Source organism: Pelodiscus sinensis, chromosome 15, assembly GCF_052426305.1.
Source record: "Pelodiscus sinensis isolate ZL-2025 chromosome 15, ASM5242630v1, whole genome shotgun sequence".
Lineage (NCBI taxonomy): Eukaryota > Metazoa > Chordata > Testudines > Trionychidae > Pelodiscus > Pelodiscus sinensis.
The window spans coordinates 25,235,081-25,252,195 of NC_143066.1; the positions used below are offsets into that span (position 1 = coordinate 25,235,081).

At 40.1% G+C, this 17,115-nt stretch overlaps 1 protein-coding gene across 1 annotated transcript in view; it reads left to right on the top strand.

Annotated features, from left to right (window-relative positions):
• Positions 1 to 17,115, top strand: part of PMS2 (PMS1 homolog 2, mismatch repair system component) — a 29,777-nt gene that overhangs the window by 9,343 nt on the left and 3,319 nt on the right. The window contains exons 5-13 of the mRNA XM_075899497.2: positions 2,664 to 2,847; positions 5,895 to 6,062; positions 7,803 to 7,900; positions 9,951 to 10,050; positions 11,380 to 11,464; positions 11,955 to 12,107; positions 12,848 to 13,763; positions 14,334 to 14,501; positions 14,951 to 15,051. Coding sequence (XP_075755612.2) covers positions 2,664 to 2,847; positions 5,895 to 6,062; positions 7,803 to 7,900; positions 9,951 to 10,050; positions 11,380 to 11,464; positions 11,955 to 12,107; positions 12,848 to 13,763; positions 14,334 to 14,501; positions 14,951 to 15,051 — 1,973 coding nt within the window. The remainder of the gene's footprint in view (positions 1 to 2,663; positions 2,848 to 5,894; positions 6,063 to 7,802; positions 7,901 to 9,950; positions 10,051 to 11,379; positions 11,465 to 11,954; positions 12,108 to 12,847; positions 13,764 to 14,333; positions 14,502 to 14,950; positions 15,052 to 17,115) is intronic.

The window sequence follows — 17,115 nt, forward strand, 5'->3', positions numbered from 1 at the left end:
CTGAGGTGACCACATCTGTACGCAGTATTTAAGATGTGGGTGTACCATGGATTTGTATAAGGGCAGTAAGCTATTCTCTGTGTTACTCTCTATCCCTTTTTTGATGATTCCTAACATCCTGTTTATTTTTTTGGCTGCCGCTGCACATTGTGTGAATGTCTTCAGAGAACTATCCACGATGACTCCAAGATCTCTTTCCTGATTAGTTGTAGATTAGCCCCCTTCATTTTGTATGAATAGTTGGGGTTATTTTTTCCAATGTGCATTACTTTACATTTATCCATGTTAAATTTCATTTGCCATTTTGTTGCCCAATCACTTAGTTTTGTGAGATCTTTTTGAAGTTCTTCACAGTCTGCTTTGGTCTTCACTATCTTGAGCAGTTTAGTATTGTCTGCAAACTTTGCCTCCTCACTGTTTACCCCTTTCTCCAGATCACATACGGATAAGTTCAATAGGATTGGTCCTAGTGGTGTTCCCCAAGGGTCAGTCCTAGTTACCCCTCTCCATTCTGAAAATTTACCATTTATTCCTACCCTTTGTTTCCTGTCTTTTAACCAGTTCTCAATCCATGAAAGGATCTTCCCTCTTATCCCATGACAACTTAATTTACGTAAGAGCCTTTGGTGAGGGACCTTGTCAAAGGCTTTCTGGAAATCTAAGTACACTAAATCTACTGGGTCCCCCTTGTCCACATGTTTGTTGACCCCTTCAAAGAACTCTGATAGATTAATAAGACATGATTTCCCTTTACAGAAACCATGTTGACTTTTGCCCAGAAAATTATGTTCCTCTGTGTGTCTGACAATTTTATTCTTTACTATTGTTTCAACTAGTTTGCCTGGTACTGACATTAGACTTACTGCTCTGTGATTGCCGGGATTGCCTCCAGAGCTCTTTTTAAATATTGGCATTACATTAGCTATCTACCAGTCATTAGAAACTTATTCAAAGGATAGGTTAGAAACCATAGTTAATAGTTCCACAATTTTACATTTGAGTTTTTTCAGAACTCCTGGGTGAATGCCATCTGGTGAATCCTGGTGACTTGTTATTGTTAAATTTATCAATTAATTCCAAAACCTCCTCTAATGACACTTCAGTCTGTGACAATTCTTCAGATTTGTCACCTATAAAGGATGGATCAGGTTACCATAGATATGGTTAGATGGAAGGTTATTCATTTTAAGGCATTTCATTCTACTAAAGTGTTGAAGTAAATGTGTAAGTGCATTCCTGAATTTAAATTTTAAAGTTAAGTATTTACAGATAGTTTTTGTAAGGACTGTTTTGCATTGTATTTTGATCTCAGGTGTAAAAGCAAAGTATATTTGAATCTCTTTAATCTGGCAATCCAGGGAAAAAGAGTTTGCTGGATCAAAGAATTTGCCCAGCCAGGGAGGGAGGGCGTGAGTGAGATGAGGGTAAAACACTTACCTACTCCTGTGTCTCCTGCTGCTCCCTGGGGTATGTCTACACTACAGAGTTTTTTCTGAAAAAAACTTCAATTATGTCCACACTTCAATTATGTCCAATTATACCCTCATCTCACTCACGCCCTCCCTCCTTGGCTGGGAAGATTCTTTGATCTAGCAAACCCTGTTTCCCTGATTGCCGGATTAAAGAGGTTCAAGTGTACTTTGCCTTTACACCTGAGATCAAAATACAAAGAAAATCGAAAGAACAGAGGGTTTTTTTCCGACATTGGTAAACCTCTTTCTACGAGGAAGAAACCTTTTTCCGAAAGAGCTCTTTTGGAAGAAGGTGTGTGTGGATGGGGAAAAGGGAGTTCTTTTGAAAGAAGAGGAAAGAAGAAAAAGCACAGGTGCCCTGTTGGCCCTTCTGTCCATAGTAATCACAGATCTCTTCCGGAAAAACATCTTCTGAAAGAAGCCTGCAGTCTAGACATAGCTTGGGAACAGTGGGGAAAAGCTTTCAGCAGAGTGTGTTACTGCACTGCCATTCCTCCAGTTGGGGAGGAGGAGGAGCAGCAGCATAGAGAACTGCTTCTGCTTTCGCCTGCCAGGATCTGTACCATGAGTTCTTCTGGATTAGGGACACCCAGAGTGCAGAGGTTAAGGTATATTATTTTTTAAACATTTGCTTTTTCATAGTATGTAACTCTTTACAATTTTATTATGTTGTTTTTCTTGAACTAGTTAAGTGTTAGAAATAATTGCAGTGTTTGCATACAGTCTTGTATATCATGAATATTGCAGTGTTTTCTGTTTGTATTAGAAAACTAGTGTCCAAGTAGCATGAAACAGAAAAACCAGAGCCCAGCATCATGGTCTATCAACAAGATATATGTAAAGGATAAAAACATATTTTACATTGTAACTAGGAAAATTGTGAAGGTCTGGACAGTATTATTTAAATATTTTTATATACACTCTTGGTTAAAAATCTTGAGTGAGGAATGAAATTTGCTTTTTAGATAACTTATTTTTGGTACCAAATCTCAATTCACAATAAATATTTATCAGAAATTCTTACAAAAGGGAGTTGATCATGTAAACTATGATTTAGTCTGAATTAAAGATACATGAGTGGTGCTAGTATAATGTGAATGGAAATACCTGAAATTTTCTGTACTATAAACTTGATAATGGAAAAGGTACTGGTTTGTTAATTATTCAGGTGCCTCTTTTTCACTCTTCCAGTAATGTTACCATTTTTACCTGCCACAAATCTGCAAAAGTTGGAACTCGTCTAGTATTTGATCACAATGGAAAAATTACTCAGAAAACTCCTTACCCACGACAGCAGGGAACAACTGTTAGCGTGCAGCAATTGTTTTATACTCTGCCAGTGAGGCATAAGGAATTTCAACGGAATATTAAAAAGGTATGGTGAACTGGAAATTCTGCTTTTAAAAATATGATAACCTGCAAATCTAAACCTTGTAAAAATAAATATGAACAATTTAAATCATAATTATTTTCTTTGTGTCTTGGTAAACCTTAGTGCTTGAGAGTTGATTAGCCCAGCCATTTTATTAATTTTGTCTTTCAACACAAATAATAAGATGTGGTTTAAGGTTCTTCTCTTTTCAGTCTAACTTCTTATTAGTGGTACTAGCATTTACTTTGTGTTGATTTGATGCTTCTAAATCTTGTATTTATTGACTCTATATTTACATTATAATATTATACAGATCTATGTGAAATAATAAAATGGATTCTTCCTTTTGCCTTCCTTACATATTTAGCACAGATTTTATATACTGTAGAAGTACAGTGACAAAACTTTGAAAAAGAAAGCAAGATAGGGAATGGTCATTGCATAATTAAAATTTGAAAGGGTAGTGTTTGAAACTACCTACTTAACATACTGTATATACTTGTTCATTACCCCATTTGTTTATAAGCCGACCCCTCAAGATGAAAAGGTAAAAATACAAAACTCTATGACCCTTTCATAAGCCAACCGTTTATTTCAGCGGTTGGCAAACTTCAATTGCCAGCTTGTCAAGGTTGGCAAACTTCATTGCTGGCATATCGGGACATTTTGTTTACCTGGAATTTCTGCAGGCATGGAGCCCTGAAGCTCCCAATATCTGCAGTTCACTGATGCTGGCCAACAGGAGTGGCAGGAAGTGGTGGCCAGCATGTCCCACGGTCTGCGCTGCTTCCCATTGGCTGGGAGTGGTGAATTGCAGCCCTTGGGAGCTGAGGGGCTCCATGTCTGCAGAAGCTCCAGGTAAACAAACCACCTGGTGTGTCAGCAACTTACTCTGATGGACTGGGAGCCAAAATTTGCTGACCCCTGTTGTAAATCACAAATGATGGAATGTCAGTTCTGGACTTGCTTCTTTAAAAAAATATGCTGAAACTTTATTTTTATTTAAATTGTATCTGCATGAAATTTGACCCATACATTTCACAAAATACTAGATCGTACAAGTCAATCAGAAAAATACAATGAACAATGCTACTGTGACACTAGTGTCAGGGTATATTCTACACTGCAGAGTTTTTCTGGAAAAACCGCCATTTTTCAAAAAAATATTCAATTACGTCCACACTGCAATCGCGTTCTTTTGAAAAAAAAAATTGAAATATCAGAGGGTTTTTTCTGACATTTGTAAACCTCTTTCTAAGAGGAAGAAGCCTTTTTCCAAAAGAACTCTTTTGGAAAAAGGCGTGTGTGGACAGGGAAGAGGGAGTTCTTTCGAAAGTGGAGGAAAGAGGAAAAAGCACACGTGCCCTAGTGGCCATTCCAGCCATAGTAATCATGCGAGATAGCTTCCATTCAATGTGGATGCTATCTTTCGAAAAAGCAGATTGCTTTTCAGTGCACTTTTGCAGGGTGGATGTTCTCTTTTGGAAGAAGTTTTTCCAGAAGATCTCTTCCGGAAAAGCTTTTCTGAAAGAAGCTGCAGTCAAGACATAGCCTCACTCTGCGAATGTGTCATTTGATCTCTTCATGCATGTTGACCACTGTACCTCCTAAGTTTCTAGCCAGTCTACAGGGCTGCTTTGAAATAAACAAGTAATGATCATAATTTGACTGTGATAAAGCAGGTGAAATTTCTCTATAAAATCCTACAAAATCTATAACTATCGTCTAAGATTTTCATGCTAGTATTTAAAATGAACAATGGTGAAATCAAAAGAAAACAGTCTGCTTATGATATAATGTTCAAACTTAAAGTTGTTGAATATGCAGAAGCAAACAGTAATTGCACTGTTGCTCATGAATACTGTATCAGTGAAGCAGGTAAGAGAATGGCAAAAAAACCCAAAACAATAAAAGACATGCCAAGAAGCAACAAAAAATGTTAATGAGGAGTGCTTCATTTTCTGGGCTGGAGAAAGATCTCAGTGATTGGGTTGTTGAAGGTGAACAAACTAGAACTGGAATTTGCGTGCCTTGCAAATGTTGAAAGAAATACAACAAATACAAGTCGTAAAGTCATCAGTATTTGTTGCACAAGTGATTTGATGTACTTGTGTCATGGTTTCTGTCTTCATCAGTGACCAAGGATAGCATAAAAGCTTCTGAGAGACCTGGCAGAAAAAATAGAATCTTTCCAAAGGTTTATTTTAAAACATTGAAAGGAATATACATTTGAGCTGTCACAAATTGGAAATATGAATGAAACACAATGCTCCCTCTAAGTTTTTCCATGTATGTGCGAAATAAATGTTGTGTGCCAAGACATGTGCAGATGTGCACCAGCAATAGAAACACATGCTGCTGGCTGTGATCAGCTATAGGTGCTCTGCAAATGAGCTGGGCATCACCTGAATCTCTTCTGTGCAAGTACAAGCACCCAGCTTACAGAGAACAGTGGTGAAACGCCAATGACATTTGATCTCCCAAGCAACAGAACAGAAACTGGTGCTGGTGAAAACAGTTTTTCATGTCAAGGGTTTTAATTAAAAATCCATTTTACTGTGGTATTATCATGTTTATCCAATGGATCAAAGCTCCCTCCTGTTATTATTTTTAAAAGAAAAACCTGGGAGTTTGAGGGGCTCAGTGCCTGTGGATGCTTCAAGTACACATCATCTCCCAGAGTGCAACCAATTTACCTTCATGGGTTGAGAACTGAAGTTTGACAACCCTGATCTACAACGCCAATGTAGGCCATTGATATGTTAACACTGTTCTTTGAGGCGTCACTTTTTTACCAAAAAAATTCAGCTTATGAATGAGTATATACAATATGTCTTGGAAATATGGTTTAATCTTCTTATCTTTCCCATGTAAAATTAAACTTCAGCATTTCTGGAAGCTGCAGATGAGTTTTGGAATAAAGCTATACAAGCCACGTAGGAAGTGAGGAAAAATGTGATGTACTCAGAGATAGATTGTTCTATTTAGACATATTAAAAATCTATTAAAAAGTTTCCCTTTTCATAAAATATTCAACTTTTTTTTAACAGGAATATGCAAAAATGGTCCAACTATTACAAGCATATTGTATCATTTCAACAGGAGTTCGAATTAACTGCACCAATCAAGTTGGCCAAGGGAAAAAACACACAGTGGTATGTACCACTGGAAGCTGTAGTCTAAAGGAAAACATTGGAGCAGTGTTTGGACAAAAACAGGTAATACAGGTTTGACCTATAGTCTGGACTTCTGTAGTCTGGCAACCTTTGTTGTCCAGCATCTCCATGAATGCTCCTGTGCTGGACCATTCAAGGGGAAAAGTCGGCCCCATGCTTAGCAACCCCATCCGTGCATTTCCAGAGCTTCAAGTTCAGGGGAAGGAACAAGGGAAGAGAAACAGAGTGGCTGTGGAGCTCCGCAGTCAGGGCTAGGAATGCAGCCCTGTGGGGTCCGGAAACACAATCTAGCATTTGGGAGTCAAGAGTGCAGCACCATGGGGATAGGAGCACTGACAATGGCTGGGAGCCATGTTCCGTGATAGGGGCTGGCAGCAGGGCTCCACAGTTGCCTTTCTTCTTCCCACGAGCACCCTTCACCATGTTCCCACTTGGTCAGTGCCATCCCGTCTGCTGCCAAAGCAGAGTCCCGCAGCAAGTGGCAGCAAAGGGGCTAGCATTGACCTCCCTTGGTCCAGCACATTCCCTAGTTTGGGACCAGTCAAGTTCCGAGGCTGTTGTACTAGGGAGGTATAGCCTAGGGATGCAAGTGAATAGTTGAGTAGTCAACTACCTGATAAGCATAGGCTTATTGGGTAATCGAGTCACTACTTGACTATTCGTTCCCCCACCCTCGCTGCCTCTGTATCAGAGGCAGCAAGAGGGGGAAGTAGGAGCCAGTGTTGGGGGGAGCTGGCTTAAAAGCCATTTCCCCCCAGCACCGTCTCTGCAGTGCAGTGTGGACAGTGGAGACAGAGGCACAGCAGTGTTGGAACCTGGTGGGAGCTGGAACTACTCAGTCCCAGCTTGTGCTGGATCCAGGACTGCTGCGCCTCTGCATTTTAAATGTAGGAAGAGCTGGGCAGCTATCTTTTCTAACATGTCTCTGGAGGTTGACTCTGGGTCAGTTTGCCTGCAGGATCCTTAACTCTGGCCATGTATCATACTTGCTATAAGTTTTGTTTTGTTTATACAGGGCGTCCCTGTTACACATTGCCCTGGTATACATCGGTTTTCCACAAACTATTGATTCTTGTAGGAACCATTGCATTATAAGTCTTGCTATTCCCCGCTCTTACTTCGTGCAAAAAAAAAAAAAAACCAATTTGTGCAAATGGAAGTCAGCCACAGGAAAAACATTCTCTGCTTAAGTCATTTCGCTATACAGCCACATTTTTTGGAATGTATTTGGAAAGTATAGCAGGGACACCTTGTGTAACAATGGTTTTTATGGTTATATTTAAATCAGATAACTTGACGTATGGCATGAATCTTGATTAGATCATTTATGACTGGGAAATCTGAGGCTGAATAACTAATGCTCTTTTCTGACTTAAATAGGTTTAGTGAGTAGTAAGTATTTGTAAGAGAGGGGGAGCAAAACACTTAACATTGGAGTTGTGTGTCAAATACTGGTTAAGAGAAAGAGTTTGTTAGGGATTTATACTCCTGCAGACTCTCATTAACAGTGTAGTATAACTTGCTGTGTGTTTGAGGGTGCTCCCTTTGTTGTTAGCCAACTTTTAAAAAATATAATTACCACATGCCAAGTTGGTTGTGATCCTGACAGTAATAAAACAAGGAACTAAATAGCTATAATTGTTTAATCATTAGTATCCTTGTGACTGAGTTAAACTTTAACAAAGGCAAAAATGGATGAAAAATACACTGACTTTAACTCACTGAAGCAACCTTTAATGTTTGTGTACCAAGTAATAGCTGTGGATTTAATTTTTGTTTCAGTTGCAAAGCCTCATTCCCTTTGTTCAGCTACCTCCTAGTGAAACTGTTTGTGAAGAGTATGGCCTTAACTTCAGTGATATACCACATAATCTTTATACGTAAGTAGGAAACTACAAGGCACTGCTATCAGAAATGCATTTTAAAATGATCACTGATTTAAAGACAGTCCACAGGTTTAAGGTGGTATTTAATGACTAGAAAACTTTAAAAAGTACAGTTGATACCTGTCACATTACAGCTATGGAAATAAATGATATAACTTATTTTAAGCAGTTTGTTTCCTTGTTATAACTTAGGACTAAGATGTAATCAGTTAAATGTATGTAGAGAGGGATGGATGGCACTAATATTTCTTAGAGTACACTAATTTTGGCTTACTTCAATTTTCTGCTGAACTAGTCACCACATTTAAAGTTCTGAATACAGGCAGTCCCCGGGTTACGTACAAGATAGGGACTGTAGGTTTGTTCTTAAGTTGAATCTGTATGTAAGTCGGAACTGGCTTCAGCCGCTGCTGAAACTGATCAGTTTCAACCACAGCTGAATCTGGATGCCAGTTCTGACTTACATACAGATTCAACTTAAGAAACCCAGGCGTCCCCAAGTCAGCTGCTGCTGAAACTGATCAGCCGCTGATTCCAGGAAGTCTGGGGCAGAACAACTCTGCCTCGGGCTTCCTGTAGTCAGCCGCTGGTCAGTTTCAGCAGCGGCTGACTTGGGGACGCCTGGGGCAGAGCAGCTGGGGTGCTGCTGGGTTGCTCCAGTAGCGCGGGTCCTCGGCGCTACTGGACCAACCCAGCAGCACCCCAGCTGCTCTGCCTCAGGCGTCCTGATTCAGCCGCTGCTGAAACTGACCAGCAGCGGCTGAATCAGGACTCCTGGGGCAGAGCAGCTGGGGTGCTGCCGGGTTGGTCCGGAGCGGCGCTGCGGGACCAACCCGGCAGCCCCCAGCTGCTCTACCTCAGGGGTAGGCAAGAAAAGCCTAGTCTGCTGGGGGGGGAGGGGGCACTAGCTGCACACACCCCCCCCCCAGCAGACCAGGGAGATGGGGATGGCGGGACGCCCAAGTCCTCCATGGCTTTGCTCCGAATCCCTGGCCTGCTGACCTGGGAGACGCGGAGCAAAGCCGCAGAGCACGCGGGCAGCGGGACAGTCCAGGCGCGCTGCGCTGTCCCACTGCTGGCGTGCTCCAAGGCTTTGCTCCCCATCTCCCTGGTCTGCTGGTCAGACCAGGGAGACGGGGAGCAAAGCCGCGGAGCACGCCCGCAGTGGGACAGCCCGGGCGCACTTGAGCTGTCCCCCTGCGGGCATGCTCCGTGGCTTTGCTCCCCGTCTCCCTGGTCTGCAGGGAGACGGGGAGCAAAGCCTTGGAGCACGCCCGCAGCGGGACAGCCCAGGCGCGCCTGGGCTGCCCCGCAGCCCCAGCCCCTCCGCGACTTTGCAAAGCCTCGGGGGAAGCCGGCTGCCCGAGCCCCTCCGCGGCTTTGCTCCGCGGCTTCCTGGTCTGCAGACCAGGGAGACGCGGAGCAGCTTTTCTCGCCCCGGAGTACATGGGCGGCGGGACCGCAAGGTCCTGCAGTCCGTGTCCTCCAGGGCAGCCCCGTTCGTAACTGCGGATCCGACATAAGTCGGATCCGCGTAAGTCGGGGACTGCCTGTACTTATACACTATGGGTCAAATTGTGCCCTTGGTTATACCTGTAAAAATTCCCTATGAAGTCAATGTGATTGCTTGAGTGTAAGAAAAGGTAAAAGATGGTCAAACTTGAATAAAGACCTTCTTTTGAATAAAGTGCTAACCTTAGAATTTATATTGATTAATATAGAAGAGATTTGTGAACAGCCAGATAAGTGTTTGAGTTTACTGTGACCTCATATTAGTGTACCAGGTAACTCCCTTTGAGGCAGAGAAATCATGGATACAGCTTTTTTTTTTAAAGTTAGTGAATGCTGTTCTTTCAGTTGACTAGAGAGCATGTGTTGCAATGAACCATTAGCCTTTGCTAAGTTGGAGTGAGAGCCACATGTAGATATTTACTGAAAACATGTAATAATTTTGTCTTTAACTTCTTCAGATATATTCCTCTATAGAGTCTCTATTCTTCCTCTTTTCTTTTGAACCATAACTTACAATATTAATATTAAACAGTATTACAGGCTTTGTTTCCCATTGTGATCATGGTGTTGGAAGGAGTACAACAGATAGACAGTTTTTCTTTATCAATCAGCGACCATTTGACCAATCAAAGGTACAGTTCTTAATAATATTGCTAGTAGTTAAGCTTGGCAGGATTAGATTTTTATCAGTAGAAGTTGGTAAAGTTGATTTCATCAGACACAAACCAACAAAAATTTCCATCAGAAGTAAGAATAATTTACAGTAGGGATGTAAGAATTTAACTGGTCAACCAGTTAAATGATAAGAATCAGCTTATCAGTTACAGTTCACAGTTAAATTCCCAGGCTGGCAGCCTGGGGACCGGCAGTGTTTAACCATATAACTGATTGAATTGTTATAGGTCAGTGTTTCTCAACAAGTGGTACAAGTACTCACTCAAGAGAAGTCTGGGGGGTATGTCAACACAACTGAAATTTGGAGAAAACTGAATTTTTGTTTTAAGTTTTACAGTGCTTTATTATTTTTGTACTTTTTTCACCCAGAAATTTCATTGCCCGTCTGGCTACGATTAAGTGCTTTAAACAAATGTGTTGCAACGATAGAAAAAAATATTGTGTGTCTGAAAACAGTAGGTACTGGGGATACTTATAATTTTTTTAATGGGGTACTTTATAAAAAAAGGTTGAGAAACCCTGTTATTGGTTATATGGTTAGTAATTTTTAACAATTTTTACATCCCTAATTTACAGATAGGCAAATAAGAAAAATGTTGCTTGAGAACTAATTAAACTGTGATTTAAAGATATTTACTGTAAATATTCTGGCTCTTTGTATTTTAAAGCTTTAACTTTTAAAATTTCAGCCTCTTCTCTTATTAAATAATTATTGTCTGTCCTCCGCCTATAATTTTCTGCAGCTATTTGTCTATCAAAATCTAAAGAAATCCTTCAGATCCCTAATATTGTATAACTGAACATTTCAATACAAATTTTTAAAAACTTTACAATAAGCATAATATCCTGTCAAAATTATTTTTTAAAAAGCAATTTCTTCCAACATTGTTTACAGTTGCTTGATTTTCTAGGGTGGTGTGGTTTTGTTTTGTTTTGTTTTGTTTTGTTTTGTTTTGTTTTGTTTTGTTTTTTTGCTGGTCTTGGCCTAGTAATTGTTGTTACTTTTCATCCTTTGTATTGACCAAGTAAGGATAGATATAAATGTCTGGAGGTAGGTCACAAGAATCCCAGCAAATAACCAGATTAGAAATTTGTACACATTAAGTCTTACCCTGCAAACACTCATTTACTTTAATCTCTTTGACTACCGTGGAACTATTTCTGTGAGTAAAGGCCTAATTATATGAATAAGGATTTGCTAGATCATGCTTGGAGTCTGTTTAATACTGCATTAGATACATGTGTCAGTAAAGAATGGAAGTAATGGTATCACTTGTTCTATGCAGATTTCAAAAGTTGTGAATGAAGTTTACCACACGTACAATAAGCACCAATATCCATTTATTGTTCTTAACATTTGTGTAGAGTCTGGTAAGTTCTTCTATCAATCTCCATTAACTTTTGTAATATATTAGAATAAATATGTAACATATACAATTGCATAGCTTTAGCATCATTGGGGTTTTAAGCGGCTTGGACTAACTAGTAAAGACTTAGTGTGTTGTAATGATGCTTCTAATCGCTAATCAGAATATGTTCTATAATTGTGCACTGACCAGAAATAACTTACTATGCCACTCAAGACAAAAGTGAAAAAGGCAGATTGTGGCATAGAATTAAATATTGGGAAACTTAAAATGTCTTATAATGCACAAGCAGTATTTTTCACCGCTATTGATGGATCTGCAGGTAGTTCAGCAATATTGTGTTTGTAGCCATATTATCCATCTAACCAATATCTTTTGTTTTACTCTCTGCAATAAAGAGGGGAAAAAATAAGGGAACTTCAGTTCAAGGATGGGAGGAACACAATATTTTATAATTTAATCTAAATTAATTAATAATTTTCCTTTATTTTTAGAGTGTGTTGACGTCAATGTAACTCCTGATAAAAGGCAAATTTTACTGCAACAGGAGAAAGTTTTGTTAGCAATTTTAAAGACCTCTCTTGTTGGAATGTTTGGTTGCCATGTTAACAAACTTAACATCAATCAAAAACTGCTGGATATTACAGGTACATGAATGTAAACTAGAGAAGTCACTGTGAGTGTGGCAGATAACAGAGTTTAGAAAGATGAAAAAGATGTATTTTAAAGATTAACTTCCTGATAGTAAATATGCTTGCTTATGAAACTGATAAGCTCATTACCAGATTTCTAGTCCACAGTTTATAGTCAGGCTCCAGCAATGCAGAGTATGATGTCAGGATTGATCTGCCTTTAGTTTGAAACAACAAATGTTCCCTTTCTTTAGCCAAAAAAAACCCCACCACAGCCCCGCACATCACATTAAAGCTTTATAGGCCCCCTTGATACATCATAAAAAGCAACTTGGGGTGCAAGCCTAGTTTCTTTTGTATATTTTCCTCGGTTATCTTTAAGTAAATGTGGTGTTGGCCTGTTTGTATCACAGGAGATAAAGTCCCTTAATTATCAAATGATCAGGTGTAGCACAAGCATTTTTGTTGCCAGGTTCTTCACTGCCCTCCATTGGATATGAGATTTATTTTAAAAAATACTATTGAACAGCCATGGAATGGTAACAGCTTTCAAGAGGGCTAACCAGCACTACATTCAGTCTCGCTACCCAGAGATTAAGGGTTTGTCTGTGTGACTTTTCCCTTTCCCTCTTTCTTTTTTTTTTTGTCCCTTCCCCCCAAATGAGTCATTAAGTCCCCTGAATGCTTGATGTTTATTTTGTTTTTTAATTGCACATAATAGAAATTTTCAGTTTTCTCTATTCATATTTTATTAGGTAACTTGAAAAAGGTGGAGGAAGAAGAAACAGAACAGTGTCAAGCAGGAATGCTTCTTGATTCTGTAGCCCACAATCCAAGTGGAGAAGAGAAAAAAGCATTGACAATTGCCAGATTAAGAGAGTCATTCTCTCTCCATCAAATGACAGAGAGCAGCTTTCAGAGTCCTAAAAGTGTTGGAAAACTACACAACTCTTCTGAGAAGAGAAAACCTGTGTCATTTCTTAACACTTCAAGTCCTTTAAACAGTAAAAATTCCATGTCCAGCAAGGAGTTTGAGTGTTGGGGGCAGATGGACTCAAACCCATACTCAGTTACTATCAGAGATTTGAGAAAGTTAGAAAATGACACAGATTCTGGATGTGGTAGTGCCTCTACAGAGTCAAATGTTAGCATTAGCACTCCAGAAGTTGGTAGCTGCCTCAGCAGTGAAAGTGCAGGCAGCTCACCTGAAGAGTTCCTTATTTCAAAAGAGGAGCTTCAAAGAGGAAGTCTTGAAGCCGTCAGACTTTGTCAGGAATCATTGGAATGTGCCACCCAGTTTTCAGAGGTTGAACATGATTTGACCCAAGTAGATGAACAGACTGAACTGAGTGAGTTACCTCAGCAAGCAAAGAGTTTTTCCCCAAATGTGAAGCGTTTTAAAAGTGAGCAAGCTAATTTGAAAGCATCCACCTGTCCAGAACTGAGGAATGCTAAGAACTGTGCATCAGCGCCACACATTGATGTACCCATTGAAATTCAAAAGAAAATTGTGCCACTTGAGTTCTCTATGAGCTCTTTAACGGAAAAAGTAAAAAGGCTAATACAGCAGCAACAGAAAAAGGTGGAAACACAGAAATATAGAAGATTTAGAGCAAAGATTAGCCCCGGAGACAATAAAGCAGCAGAGGATGAATTAAGAAAGGAAATCAGGTATGTGCATTTTTTCATTGTTATGTTAACTAAATTATAAAGTTGATGAAAAATATAGGTAAACTGTACTTACAAGAAATCTTCGATCTGTTAATTTTGGAGCTTTAGGTTTATATATGAATGGCAAATCTACATTATTGCGTTAACAGGTTTTTTGGCAGCTTGTTTTATCACGTAACTCAAGCTTCTGCAAATATAGGTCCCCATGTAGAAAAATATAGAAATGTGCATAATAAACAGTTATTGCCGCGCATTTTATAAACTCTTTATAAAACAGTGGCATATCCAAAGAAACATGAAACTTATGATTATTTGAGGTATTTCTCTGGTGGTATTCTGCTGAGTGGAGCCCATTATTCATATTGTAAAGTTTGAGGGTAGAGCTGCTTTGGAAATGGACTCAGATGGGGATTGGATAGTGAAGACTTGAGACGTAGGTATTCCGGACAGTCAATATGTTGGTTGCCAGAGGTTTGGAGGTGTACCCCTTCCTTTTGAAAAGGAGACAGTTATCTCTAAAATCTTTACATGTGAGTTCTTACAGTTTGTAATCTGTTTTTTTTTATACAGTAAAGAGATGTTTGCAAAAATGGAAATCATAGGTCAGTTCAATTTAGGGTTTATAGTAACGAAGCTGAACTCTGATCTCTTCATAATTGACCAACATGCTACTGATGAGAAATACAACTTTGAAATTTTACAACAACACAATGTTCTCCAAGGTCAGAAACTGATAACGTAAGTATCTGGTTACTACAAAGGCAAACCAAATGCTGGTACTGTTTCTGCAATTCTCTAAAATTTTAAAAGTCTTCTGAAGTAGGTTTTATAGCTGCTGTCATGGTTTAGCAGTTGCAGAGCTAAATTGTTGCTGAATTTCACCTTTGTCATTCTGTATTAGAATTTTTCAATTTTATAAGAATGCAATGTTTCACAGGAATTTTAATAATCATATTTACATAGCATCTTACATATTCAAAATGTGTAATCAACCTTAATTCCTACAACACCTCTTAAGATAGTCATCTGTTGAACATAAGCCTGGATAAAACCCAGAAAGCCTATGGAGACATGGTTAAGGACATAGTGTCTAAGTGTCAGAGCAAGGATTTAATTGTTTTTAATGCTGTTGTCATAACATACAACTTTGTAATGTAGCTTAAGATATTTAATTTTTTTTCTCATAGGCCTCAAAATCTTGATTTAACTGCTGTAAATGAAACTATATTGATTGAAAACCTGGAGATATTTAGAAAAAATGGGTTTGATTTTGTCATTGATGAAGATGGTAAGTTTGGAACCAGAATCACTGGATCTGATGTAGAGAAGTTTGTAACTTTCATTTTCTCTGTAAACAAGATTGTTAGCAGTCAATAGTACAGGTTGAACTCTCTAATCCAGAACTTTTAGGACCTGACAGATGCCAATCCAGGAATTTGCCAAACCACGGGAGGCCAGTATTGTAGAGTGGGTCTCTTTTTATGTTTATTTTGCCAAGGTGACTAAAAAGAACAATGCTTGCAATGCTGCTTAATAATGTATGACTGTATGATACACCCTATACAGGCAGTCCCCGAGTTACGCGGATCCGACTTATGTCGGATCCACAGTTACGAACGGGACCCGTCTCCCTGGTCTCCAGCAGACCAGGGAGAGGAAGCAAAGCGGCGGAGCACGCAGGCAGCGGACAGCCCGGACACGTCTGGGCTGTCGCTTCCCGCGTGCTCCTTGGCTTTGCTCTGCTTTGCTCCCCGTCCCCCTGGTCTGCAGACCAGGGAGACGGGGAGCAAAGCCGCGGAGCCCGATGGCAGCAGGACAGCCACGGCGCGTCTGGGCTGTCCCGCTGTCCCCGTGCTCCGCGGCTTTGCTCCGGACGCCTGTGGTACAGCAGCTGGGGCGCTGCCGGCTGGTCCCGTAGCGCCGCTCTGGGTGCTACTGGACCAACCCGGCAGCACCCCAGCTGCTCTGCCCCAGGCGTCCTGATTCAGCCACTGATCAGTTTCAGCAGCAGCTGACTTGGGGATGCCTGGGGTTCTTAAGTTGAATCTGTATGGGTATGTCTACACTACCCTCCTAATTCGAAATAGGAGGGTAATGTAGTCATACCACAATTGCAAATGAAGCCCGGGATTTGAATTTCCCGGGCTTCATTTGCATAAAGCCGGCCGGCGCCATTTTTAAATGCCGGCAGTTCGAACCCCGTGCCGCGCGGCTACACGCGGCACGGAGTAGCTAGTTCGGATTAGGCTTCCTAATCCGAACTAGCTACTCCGTGCCGCGTGTAGCCGCACGGCACGGGGTTCGAACTGCCGGCATTTAAAAATGGCGCCGGCCGGCTTTATGCAAATGAAGCCCGGGAAATTCAAATCCCGGGCTTCATTTGCAATTGCGGTATGACTACATTACCCTCCTATTTCGAATTAGGAGGGTAGTGTAGACATACCCTATGTAAGTCAGAACTGGTGTCCAGATTCAGCCACGGTTGAAACTGATCAGTTTCAGCAGCGGCTGAATCTGGACGCAAGTTCCGACTTACATACAGATTCAACTTAAGAACAAACCTACAGTCCCTATCTTGTACGTAACCCAGGGACTGCCTGTATAAGCCTATGCCTAGCCAAAGCTTAACAGTTCTCTTCATAACAAAGTGTTAGTTTTCTTACAAAATTCTACTGTATTGGCACAAGAATATAAGAAGATAAAGCATACAAAAAAGTTTACATTTAGCAGCATTACCAACACTTCCACTACTTGCTGGGCTCTCAGAAGACATTTAGGGGTAACTTAGAGCTAAATAATAGCGCAGAACATTGAGAGTTAGGACTGGCAGATGTAAACAAACTTTACAGCAGAAAACTTAGCCACACCCGCAGTAAGTTACCCGCAGTAACTAAAATGAAGCTGTACCCAAGAATGCTGTATTAGAGAGGTTCAACCAAAATAAGATCTTAAATATTGATTTGCCATAATCAGTGCATACTGTTTTTCTTTTGTGGTTTTTTAAACTATTTAATGGAACATTATATAATGCATATTTTTTTTTATGAAATGGGATTGATAGGTACTATAGACTCCAACAGTAATTCTTCTTAACATGTGATAATAATTTAATAGACCAAATTGCCACTCTTAGGGTGCATCTACACTGCACCGTAATTCAAAATAAGATATGCAATTTAAGCTACGCAAATTGCATATCTTATTTTGATGCTATTTTAAAATAGCTTATTTCATCATTTGTTGCTGTCTACACAGCACCAAATTTCTAAATAAAGCGCTATTCTGAAATGTCACATACTCCTCATAGAATGAGGTTTACAGGGACATAGGAATAACATGCCCAACTTAATGG